At 44.2% G+C, this 11,975-nt stretch overlaps 2 protein-coding genes across 2 annotated transcripts; both read right to left on the bottom strand.

The window, feature by feature from the left end:
- Positions 1-7,580: 7,580 nt before the first annotated feature.
- Positions 7,581-9,000, bottom strand: LOC137381186 (histone H3-like). Its single transcript, XM_068053567.1, has 2 exons — positions 8,938-9,000; positions 7,581-7,997 (listed from the first exon to the last, which is right to left on the bottom strand). Exons 1-2 carry the CDS (start codon positions 8,998-9,000, stop codon positions 7,581-7,583), a joined length of 480 nt encoding a protein of 159 aa, XP_067909668.1.
- An 865-nt stretch (positions 9,001-9,865) lies between these two features.
- Positions 9,866-11,709, bottom strand: LOC137381185 (histone H1-like). Its single transcript, XM_068053566.1, has 2 exons — positions 11,610-11,709; positions 9,866-10,413 (listed from the first exon to the last, which is right to left on the bottom strand). Exons 1-2 carry the CDS (start codon positions 11,707-11,709, stop codon positions 9,866-9,868), a joined length of 648 nt encoding a protein of 215 aa, XP_067909667.1.
- Positions 11,710-11,975: the final 266 nt, after the last annotated feature.

Raw genomic sequence — 11,975 nt, 5'->3', positions numbered from 1 at the left:
AATTCAGTGTTGGGAAAAGATGGAGAAAAAATTATTAGGGGCAAAATCAATAGTCACAGGGACTATTAAAGCAGAGAAGGCTGAGGAGGGACCTGAGTGAGGGAAACAAAATTATGAGGAGCATAGATAGGATAGATGTTCTTTCCCCTTGAGCAGAGATGTCAATAGCCAGGGGACATACATTTAAGGTAAGGAACAGGAGGTTTAGAGGGGCTTTGAGGAAAAATATTTTCACCCAGATGATGTTTGGAATGTGGATCACACTGCCTGAAGAGATGGTAGAGGCAGAAACCCTTACAACATTCAAGAATTATTTGGATGAACATTCGAACTGCCATAGCATACAGGGATACTGGCCAAGTGCTGGAAAATGGGATTAGAATACTTAAGTACTTGATGGCCAGCATGTACATGATGGGCCGAAGGGCCTAGTTATGTGCTGTAGAACTCTATGACTCTAAATGTGAGTTAATTAAGGAAAAGCAGCAGGGATTTCTTCAGGGAAGATCATGTTCAAGCAAATTGCTGAAGTCTTTTGAGGAGGTAACAAAGAGGGTTGATGAGGGCAATGCTGTTGATGTGTTGTACATGGACTTTCAAAAGGCGTTTGATACAGTGCCACACAACAGACTTGTGAGCAAACTTGTAGTTCGTGCAATAAAATTGTCGGTCGCAACGAGATACAAAATTGCCTGAGTTACAGGAAACAAAGAGCAGTGGTTAATGGATGTTTTTTGGCTGGAGGAAGGTTGTGATGGAGTTCCCCCAGGGATCAGTGTTTGGACCCTTGCTTTTCCTGATATAGGTTAATCTCCGAGACCTTGGTGCACAATTTCAAAGATTGCAGATGATACGAAACTTGGAAGCATTGTGAAATGTGAGGTGGATAGTGTAGAACTTCAAAAGGACATAGACAAGTTGGTGGAATGGACAGACAGGTGGCAGATGAAGTTCAATGCAAAGAAATTGAGGTGATTCATTTTGGTAGTAAGAACATGGAGGAATTGTATAGAATAAAGGATACAATTCGAAAGGGGGTGCAGGAGCAAAGGGACTGAGGTGTGTATGTGCATAAATCATTGAAAGTGCAGGACAGGTTGAGAGTTTGTTTAATAAAACACACAGCATCCGAGGCTTCATTCATAGTGGAATAAAGTACAAGAGCAAGGAAGTTATGTTGAACTTCTGTAAGACACTAATTCAGCCTCAGCTGGAGTATGATGTCCAATTCTGGGCACCTCACATGAGGCAAGTCCTGAGGGCATCAGAGAGAGTACAGAGAAACTTTGCAAGTATGGTTCCAGGGATGAGGAATTTCAGTTATGAAGATAGATTGGAGAAGTTAGGACTGTTTGACTTGGGGAAGAGAAGACTGAGAGGTGATCTGATAGAGGTATTCAAAATCATGAGGGATCTGGGTAGAGTAGATAGAGAATAACAATTCCAACTCATGAGAGGATCGAGAACGAGAGGGCACAAATTTAAAGTATTTGATAAGAGTAGCAAAAGGTACATGAGGAAAATCTTTTTTATGCAGCGAGTGGTTACGGTCTGGAATGCACTGCCTGAGAATTTGGTGGAGGCAGGTTTGACTGAAGTATTCAAAAGGGAATTAGACAGTTGTATGAAAGGGAAGAATTTGCAGGGTCACATAGAGAAGGCAGGTGAATGGAACTGAGGGAGTTGCTCTTTCAGAGAACCGGTGCAAACACGATGGGCCAAATGGCCTCCTTCTGCACTGTAATGATTCTGTGATTCTTCTCACTGACCTTTCTACAAGTATAAGAATTACTTTTTCTTCCTGCAGGCAAACATTTGAAGGAACCAGAATGAAAGTCCTGACTCCTGGACACATGGAAGAGAGCAGCCAGCTTGTTCCAACACACAGTAGATAGATACAGTATCACTCACAAAGCACAGTGACACAGCCAACTCATCATTTCCACTGCAACAAACAAAAGAAGTAGTCAGACCCACACTGATCCCAAGATCAAGAGACACATTTTCAATCCAACAGTCAAGCAGAACAGGAGAGAATGAAGTTGCTTCTATTTCACTGCAGCTGACTGGTAGATACATCAAACCCAGTCTAAAAACACACTCATTATCAGATTTACATACACTGTGCCAATTTGACCAAATTTCAAATAAGATATCTTAACTAGAACAGGCAAAATTTACCTGATTGAAAGCTAGAAAATAAGTCCTAATATGTACCCCACAATATAAACTGAGCTACACATTACAAACAAATCCAAACATTTCACTATGGGTCAGACAGAAACAGACAGTATTCATTCTATTTTTTTACAACACAAATAAATTTGACTGTACATACCAGGTCATGTATCAGATTGAAAGATTAACACTCACAATTAATTTGGCAGAGCTATGAATTGGCAACCAATTCACAACTCATGTTCAAGAATTGAATAAAACAGGCAGCTATGAAATAGTTAATCCATATTTTAAATTAAACACAAGGGACAAATATTGATACACAAAATTATGAAACAGTAGCCAACAGAATGCTTGAGGTACATATAAAGTACAGGATACAGTAGGATCACAGAGACACGTACAACACAGAGACACATAGATGCAAATTGAATCTGACACTGAAACAGGGTACCAGAGCTTAATGGATGGAGAATGAATCACATATACAGACACAGTACCCCTTACTTACATATACTGAATGGGTCCAACATGCATACACAGTACGGATGCTGGCTGATACAGAATTAATCTCACACTTGCACAATCCCCCAGAGGCAGATACATAAGGAATGAATTGCAAACACACATTCTGTATTAGAGACTATCAAATTCAGAATGAACCGACATTGACACACAGGACCAGGGATTTAAAGATACAGAATGTGGCCCACAATCATGTCAAGTAAGAGAAGAGCTTAAGAACATAACAGATATGACCAAGAGTGGGCCATTTGGCCTCTCCACCCTACTCTGCCATTTAATATGATCATGGCTGATCTGATTGTGCTTAACTTCACTTTCCTGGCTGTCCCAATAACCCTTTACTGCCTTGTAGATCAAATGTCTATCTGTCTGTCTATCTATCTATCTGTCTGTCTGTCTGTCTGTTTGTCTGTCTATCTATCTATCTATCTATCTGTCTGCCTGTCTGTCTGCCTGTCTATCTATCCATCTATCTATCTATCTATCTATCTATCTATCTATCTATCTATCTATCTATCTATCTATCTATCTATCTATATATCTATCTCTCTGTCTATCTATCTATCTATCTGTCACAGCCAGATACTGACAACTATATAATGCATCCCACACTCACTTACATGACGTGAAACAGATGGACACAGTACAAATCTGATTCACATAGAGTAGGAGTGCCTAAAAAACACTGAGTCCACAATGCCATTCAATAATATTTCCTAACAGGTACAGAATGAATGCCACACTCACAAACTCTACCAGTCACAGAAAAACACAGAATAAGCAACACATTCACAAACAATACCAGAGACACAGAGATATTGAATGAATCACATTCTCACTGTCAGTTACGGAGACGGATGAAAAATGAACTAATCCACACTCACATTCAGTTTGAGAGACTGATGGATACAGAAATATATTCACACTCACAGGCAGTACCAGAAACTGACATACACCACATTAATCCCACCTCATACAGAGTACCAGAGGCTGACATGATGAACTGGAACCAGACATAGTCACATAACAGAAAATAAATGTTACAGAATAATGTACTTATTTACCTACATTAAACTCACATAGTGATGGTGCTATAGTGCTGAGAATATCTGCTTTCCAAGCAGTTGACATGAGTTCTCTACTGCAGGTCAGACCTCAATTCTGGTATCATACAGATTCATTTTATAAATTAAAAATGATCAATGTGATTTCCAAATTAAAACTTACAGAAGACTCTCATCATCCATGTGCATCTCCCACAATGCTGAACTTCAATTTTCTTTCAATGAAATTTATGTTAAAGAAGACATGTCCTTTAAACTAATAAATGAGTTCACAGTCAGAAACAAGAGTGTGCAGATCTTTGTTAAATAATAATAAAAAGGGAAATAGGTAAAGTTCAGTTCACAAACGGTGCTCTGGGTAAAGATTGAACCCACACTCAGATAACAGAGAATGAAATAAAATGAGGTAAACTCACACTCACAGACCAGGAACTGATGGGCTAAACACAGCTAAACACAGACAAAATACAAAAAAAAAACAGTTTTAAAACTGAACAAGTTAATGCATTTTTATAAAATGATTCTCATCATCCATGTACGTCTCCCGGAAATTTATCTTCTTTTTTTTGAATAACTATAGATTTGAAATAGCCTTTAAACTGATCTGTTTTCAGTCAGAAACGAATAGTAAACATAGAGTTATTTACAGCACCGAAGGAGGCTATTTGGCCCATCGAGTCCATGACAGCTCTCCACAGTGCAATCCAGTCACACTCACTCCACCGGTCGATCCCTGTAGCTCTGCAAGTTTAATTCCTTCAAATGCTGTGTCAATAATCTCTTGAAGTAATTGATTGTCTCTAGTACAGCACCCTTGTGGGAAGTGAGTTCCAGATCATCACCACTCACTCAGTGTTCGCCCGAAATCTCCTGCCCAAAATCCTCAATTTCTGTCACTATGTCCTTGTACAATGAGCTAATGGGAACTGTTTATCCTTGTCTCACTTGTCATGATGTTTCACACTTGTTGTAAATCTCCCTTCGGTCAGCTCGTCCACTGATCTTGCCTGTCACCGATCCACCAATATCCCTGACTTTCTGACTCCCTCTGCAACTGTCTCTTCAACTGTTTGAATGTTGTTGATTCAATGGAGAACAAACCCATCTCTACTGACTTCACACATTCTGATAAATCTCCTCTGTTCCCTCCAATGAGCAGAACTGGATGCAATACTCCACGACAACACCGTCACTGTGTTTATTGTACACATCCGTATTTCTTGTTTAGAAAGAACCAGCGCACTCGAATGGAACACGAAGCCGGTGCTCTTATTTTAAACATTCAGAAACAAGGAGTATGGAATTCAAACCCACGCATGCAGAGTGCAACAGATTAGCAGTTCATCGTTTTAATCACTCGGCCACCTTGTCTTCTGTGAGTAAGCTGAAGTGCGGAGGAATGATCCGTGCAGAATGAAAAAGGTGACGGACTGGTGCCAACAGAACTGAAACAGTTGAAGAGACAGCAACAGAGGGAGTGAGAAAGTCAGGGATATCGGTGGATAGGTGACAGGCAAAAGCAAGGGACGAGCTGACTGCGGCGAAATATTGTGGCTTCGCCGAGCACTAAATTTGATTGGGTATCTAAAGTAAGCAATCAGATAAATGCAGAATCAAAAGAATTGACTTCATTGTAAACCAGCCAATCACGAACACGGTTTTCACCCCATCCTTCATTAACATAGATCTCTGGGGATGTGTATAAAATGCGAGTTCCGACCTTTAAGAGCCACCGACAACGTCTCTCAAAAAGCTACAACATTAATCTCTATAATATCAATTTGTTTTGATATTTTTAGCAAGTATTTTCTAACTGTCTTTGTGATCTCTGTTTTAATCCCACAGATTCTGGTTAATACAGTTTCACTGCCCGTGCGATCTTCCTGTCTCTACTTAATAATGTCCCGATCATTAATTACTGACCATTTGTGAGCTTTGTTAATGGACGCGTTCATATTCGGCCCCTTTGCTGTGTTTCGATAATAAAATCTGATTTAACGCACAGGCATCATTTCTCAGTCACTCATATCCCGAGATCAAGTTTGTCCTCAATAAGTAATCAGTACATTATCTAGAAACCCCGGTGGTGTGGGAACTCTCAGTCTCACTCTTTGACACCTGACACTAAGATTATACACTCCGCTGTTGTCTCTCACCAATAGGGATCAATCTATAATCAGTGATGCGGTATCATTAGGAACATTGAGCTGAAATGGTTACAGAATGCTGTGAAAGAGGCTTTCTGTCCGCTGGTTATAGAATGTTTCAAAAAGGATAGAGAGTAAACCCGAATAGATGGCGGAATGTGAAAGCGAATCTGTAAATTGTTACCACATGTGGAATAATACAATATAAAAAAGATTTTAAAATATTTGCGGTAAAACCAAGTTACCTATAAATGTGATGATCTATATTGAAGCCGCTCTGTGTTTTACAAATATATTGGAGGGCTTTTCAAATTTGAAAAATCGTTTTCAGTCTGACAATTTCGCGCCATTATTTTCCACCCTCATCTCCTTGGCGTCTCCGGATTGGTGAATTCAGCAGCTCTCTGATTGGTCACATGAAGAGTACAATGACACCCAGTGCAGAGTGACCAATCACCAGTGCCCCCGACTCCATTCCTCCCGAAGGTATAAATGGGACTATTGTGGGCGGTTCTCAGCATTCTTCCTGAAAGTGTTTGTCAGATTGTGGTAATGTCTGGAAGAGGGAAGACCGGTGGTAATGCTCGGTTCAAGGCCAAGTCTCGCTCCTCCCGAGCTGGACTGCAGTTCCCGGTGGGCCGTGTTCACAGGTTCCTTAAAAAGGGGAACTATGCTGAGCGTGTGGGTGCCGGAGCCCCGGTCTATCTGGCTGCTGTGCTCGAGTATCTGACAGCTGAAATCCTCGAGCTGGCCGGCAACGCGGCCCGGGACAACTAGAAGACCCGCATCATCTCCAGACACCTCCAGCTGGCAGTATGCAAGGACGAGGAGCTCAACAGGCTGCTGGGAGGGGTGACCATCACTCAGGGCGGGGTGCTGCCTAATATCCAGGCTGTGCTGCTGCCCAAGAAAACCAGCGCTCCGAGCACCAAGAGCAAGTGAAGCGGCCTGACTTAAATCTGCGAACACAAAGGCTCTTTTCAGAGCCACCCACTTTATCTGTGAAAGGGCTGCTTGCTGTCTGAGAGGCGGCAATTTTATAATGCTAGCGCTGCTTTGTATTGGCACAAAAAGAGGCCACTTGGCCCATCGTGTCGGCCGAAAAGCGACCCACCTATGCTAATCCCACCTTCCAACATTCAGTCCGTCGCCCTGCAGATTACAGCACTTGAGATGCATATCCAGATTCCTTTTGTCTGAGTTGAGGGTCTCTGCCTCAACTACCCTTTCAGGCAGTGGGTTCCAGACTCCCACCACCCTCTAGGTGAAAATAAAATCCTCGTTTTCCCTCTAATTTTTCTACCAATCACTTTAAACATATGACGCACAGTCACAGACCTCTCTGCTAAGACTCTTCACCTCCACTCTCTCCAGTCCCGCCAAAATGTTGTACATTTTCAATCAGATCTCCCCTCAGCCTTCTCAGTACTTGATTCGGTAATTTAACTGCTCGCCTCTTGTGATAGTTGCCAGGGATTTTAGCAATTCTACCGTTGATGCAAACGAAAGATTTTGCACAATGATCGGCTCTCTAATAACATGATCTGCTCCAGACCACATTTCTCTGACAACAGGTGATCGCAGCTCTTTGTTTTGTCGATTTGGTGGCTCTTAAAAGAGCCGTTGTGTTATTTGATGCCAAACTCAGTTTCGGGGCAGGGTGAGTTTAGGCGCGCTCCCCGCTGATACGGCGGGCCAGCTGGATGTCCTTGGGCATGATGGTGACTCGCTTGGCGTGGATGGCGCACAGGTTGGTGTCCTCAAAGAACCCCACAAGGTAAGCCTCGCTGGCCTCCTGCAGTGCCATGATGGCCGAGCTCTGGAAGCGCAGGTCTGCCTTGAAGTCCTGCGCGATCTCCCGCACCAGGCGCTGGAAAGGGAGTTTGCGGATGAGCAGCTGAGTGGATTTCTGGTAGCGGTGGATCTCCCGGAGAGCCACAGTGCCGGGTCTGTAACGGTGAGGCTTCTTCACTCCGCCCGTGGCTGGAGCGCTCTTGCGGGCCGCTTTGGTAGCCAGCTTCTTGCGGGGAGCTTTCCCTCCGGTCGATTTGCGCGCTTGGTTCTGGCCATTCTGGTAGAACATCTGGAACAAAGACACTGTAAATGTTGAGACTGCTCAGGGACTGTCTATTTAAGATAGTAGAGGGACCGCACTAGTATTGTGATTGGATGCAGCCCCGTCCATCAGTCAAGTTTGAAACCAGCTCCGGGAAGTAAAAGGGCGGCGGGAAATGCTGTGCACTGATTGGTTGAACTGTAACTGAAACTGAAATTTTATCAATTTCAAAAAGCCCGCCAATTTCAGATGAGCAAACAAGGCAAAGATTAAAAAACACCTAATCTGGTGGGAACAATTATAAAATCTCACTCCTTGTAGCTTTATTTCTTTCGTACTGGATTCTCCCTCTGTGTCTTCCAACACAGTTTGAACAGTTGTCTCTGGTGGGAACAAGGCGCCAGTCATTACTTACTATCACGGCAGTAAATTCCGCTTCGTGCCGGCAGTTCAGACCTTCACGTATAAATTAACAAATGCAACCGTTTAATTCATGACGTGTTCGATAAATAATGAAGAGAAAAAGACAGTGAAAGATCTGTGATATGTAAATTTACTGAGAGAATGAAATGATGTACAAAAGCAGTTGTTGATAAAGATAAACAATATTCAGATAACTTGATCTTATTAATTCAAGTTGCCATGTCACTGCTCTCTCTGTGAGTCTTTGGGTGGCTCTTAGAAGAGCCTTTGTGTTTGGTAGAAAGGGTGGATTTGTTTTGCCGCCGAACCCATAGAGAGTGCGGCCCTGGCGTTTCAGAGCGTACACCACATCCATAGTGGTGACCGTCTTGCGCTTGGCGTGTTCAGTGTAGGTGACCGCATCTCTGATCACATCCTCCAGGAAAACCTTCAGCACCCCGCGGGTCTCCTCAAAGATCAAACCCGAGATGCGATTCACTCCACCACGGCGAGCCAAGCGGCGGATTGCTGGCTTGGTGATGCCCTGGATGTTATCACGATGTACTTTGCGGTGCCGCTTTGCTCCGCCTTTGCCCAGTCCTTTGCCCCCTTTACCTCTTCCAGACATGACGCTTCTTCACTCAAATCACTGCTGAATGAGAAACGAGTTGTTTCTGCTACCTTTTTTACACAGCCCGCCCAGACCTGACTGAGAAAGGGACAGAGAGTGAGAGGCGGGGCGGAGAGGAAACTGAGTAACAGACAGAGCAGAGAAATGATTTTCATCCTCCAGCTCCGCCTCCCACTTGCTGGAACCGCCAATTCAAAAAAAAAATTCTCAACAACAGAGCTTTGCACAAAACTTCCAGACTCGGCCTTTATTGTCAAAGATAACAGAAAACCGGAGCTTTTAAATAAGGATCTATAACAATTAAAAGTTGATCATATATCCGCCTAAGTACAGTGCTTCCGATCACAAGTCAACCCGTTTCCACACACCTCCCCTCCCAGACGGATTGATCAGTTTACTAACACCTTACCCCAGCTGAATTAGAGAAACTCATGTATTGGGGTTTGAGTTGTGACGCGGGATTTCTCGCCAGTTTCCTGTGTTAGACCCTCACACTCTGAATTAGTGAAACGAGCATGAACTGAGACTGTACTGAACATATCCCCAGTTACAGTGAGGCCGGGACATCCCTCTGTTTTGTTACAGAGAGTGGGGGACGGGCTGAGTGTAGTGTATGTCAGCGAGTCACCAGGGATCCTGCGTTTACTTCCCATCATTTCTATGTGAAATGTGCACACGGCGGCGGGACAGGGATCATGTGATAGGGGGATCAGCTCTTTCCTGAGTGATGTGGGTGGCTCTGAGAAGAGCCTTTGGGTTCAGATGTCTACAAGTTTCCCGTGCAGTTTCACTTCTTTCCAGGGGCTGCTTTCTGAGCCTTTGCTGCTTTTGGCTTGGTCTTGCCGCTTGATGATTGAACTTTCTAGAGCTCCTTTCCGCCCGTGGCACTCTTGGGTTTTTTGCCCTTCTTTGCAGGAGACTTTTTCGGAAGTGCTGCTTTCTTCCCTGGGGATTTCTTTGGCGTTGCCGCCTTCTTGCTGGTCACGTTCTTGCCTGCTGCTTTCTTCGCTGCCGATTTCTTGGCTGCTAGTTTCTTGACTGGTAATTTCTTGGCTGCTGATTGCTTTTCGAAAGGTTTTTTGGCTGCTCCTGACTTCACTTTCTTTCCCACATTTCCCTTGGTTCCCTGCTTAGGGATTTTGAAGGAGCCGGATGCGCTCGTACCGCTGCTGTGCACCGGGAAGCCTTTGTTCACATTCCTCCTGATACTTTGCTTGATTTGGGTCCTGAACTTCCCCACATCCACACCGCTCCTACCCAGAGCCTTCTTTATGGCGGGCAGTGAGGTCCCCCTGCGATCGGTGCAATCCGCAAAAATCTTGAGGATCTGCTCGCTCAACGTGGGACCAGCTGACTTGTTCCGGGGAGCCGCTTTCTTCTTCTTCGGAGTCTTGACTTGAGCGGCGGCGGCTGGAAGAGCCGTTTCGGCGGCTGCTGTATCGGTCATGTCCGGGACTCTGCACAAATTCTCTCTGTCAGTCAGAACTGGGTCAGAAATGAAGCCGGTGGTGGCGGCACTGAGCAAGTTAAAGGCAGTGAGCGGACGGGGGCGGAGACAACCTGCTGTCAACTACCGGCTCCTGCTGCCTCTTTGTGTTTCTCTCTGGTCCTAAACTCTCCAATACCACTGAAATTCGGGTACTGCAGAGTCCCAGACTAGATCCTTCCTCTCTCTGACATGACAATGCTTGCTGTCCAATAGTTTGCACTTGAAGTAAAGACTCCATTTTTGACTGAAACCCGTTTTATTGCTGCACTGATGGCGCTCTCTCCCCCGAAAACTGTCATGTTCTCCACTTTTTGACTGAAATCTTGAAATGAACAAAGAAACGACACTGAATTCCCACTTTGGGGATGAGAAGGGGAGCAATGTGCTTCTTTGAGTGCAAAATCTTGTTACTTGACACAAGAGTGACTCGGAAATCCGGCGATGAGTCCGGTCCCACAAATACAGTGACATTACACTAACCCGCCAGCACCTTTAATACACTCTCTCTTACACAATATTCACATCTACACATTCTCATGTCGAACTGTTCGCTAAATGTAGAGTTCCCAGGACAGGTTTTGAGCTCTCTGCTGAGGTAAATAGACCTCTCAGCTCCACTCCATCCAGGCCCTTCAACATTTTAAACATTTCAATCAGATCTCCCGTCAGCCTTCTCTGTTCCAAGGAGAACAACCACAGTCTTACCAATCTTTCCTCAGAGCTGCATTTTTAAGTCCCGGCAACATCCTTTTAAATCTCCTCTGTACCCTCTCTCGTGCAGTTACTGTAATGAGGTGACCAGAACGGCACACAGAACTCAAGTTCTGGCCTAACCAATGATGAGAAAGTTCCAGCATACCCTTCCTCCTCTTATATTCTGTACCTCGGCTAATAAAGGAATGGATTCCATATGTCTTCATAACCATATTATCACCCTGCCCTGTTACCTTCCGGGATCCGTGGACATTTACTCCAAGGTCCCTCACCCCCTCTGCACCTCTCAGTATTTTCTCATTAATCGTGTATTCCTTTGCATTGTTTCACCTCCCCAAGTGCATCACGTCACACCTCTCCGGGTTGAATTCTATGCACCACGTTTCTGCCCTTCTGACCAGACCATAAACATCTTCCACCAGTCCACTGCACTCCGCCTCGCTATCTACCATCCGGCCAATATTGGTATCGTCTGTAAACTTCTTGATCGTGTCCCTCAACATTTATGTCCAACTTGTTCATATAGATCATCAAAAAAACAGGGGACCCATTACTGAGCCCTGGGGAAAACAACTGGAAACAGCCCTCCAGTCTCAAAACCAGCCGTCAACAATTACTCTTTGTTCCTGCCACTGAGGCAATTTTCCATCCACCTTGGTGCATTTCCCTGGATGACATGAAATTTTATTTTATAAAGAGTCTGTATTTTGGGACCCTGTCAAGAGCCTTGCTAAAATTCATGTGGAATCCATCAACAGTACCACCCTCA

Source organism: Heterodontus francisci, chromosome 21 (assembly GCF_036365525.1).
Source record: "Heterodontus francisci isolate sHetFra1 chromosome 21, sHetFra1.hap1, whole genome shotgun sequence".
Lineage (NCBI taxonomy): Eukaryota > Metazoa > Chordata > Chondrichthyes > Heterodontiformes > Heterodontidae > Heterodontus > Heterodontus francisci.
Note: the sequence above shows the minus strand (reverse complement) of the source record. Positions and strands in the feature narration are given on the sequence as shown.

What these genes read in the sequence shown, in the direction of transcription:
- LOC137381186 (XM_068053567.1), bottom strand. Translation starts at nt 9,000, where the DNA reads ATGTCTGGAAGAGGTAAAGGGGGCAAAGGACTGGGCAAAGGCGGAGCA. An exon ending in GAGCAAAGCGGCACCGCAAA is followed by an intron (nt 7,998 to 8,937) that starts GTACATCGTGAT and finishes TCTTTGTTCCAG; the next exon opens with ATGTTCTACCAGAATGGCCA.
- LOC137381185 (XM_068053566.1), bottom strand. Translation starts at nt 11,709, where the DNA reads ATGTTGAGGGACACGATCAAGAAGTTTACAGACGATACCAATATTGGC. An exon ending in ACTGGTGGAAGATGTTTATG is followed by an intron (nt 10,414 to 11,609) that starts GTCTGGTCAGAA and finishes CGGCTCTTCCAG; the next exon opens with CCGCCGCCGCTCAAGTCAAG.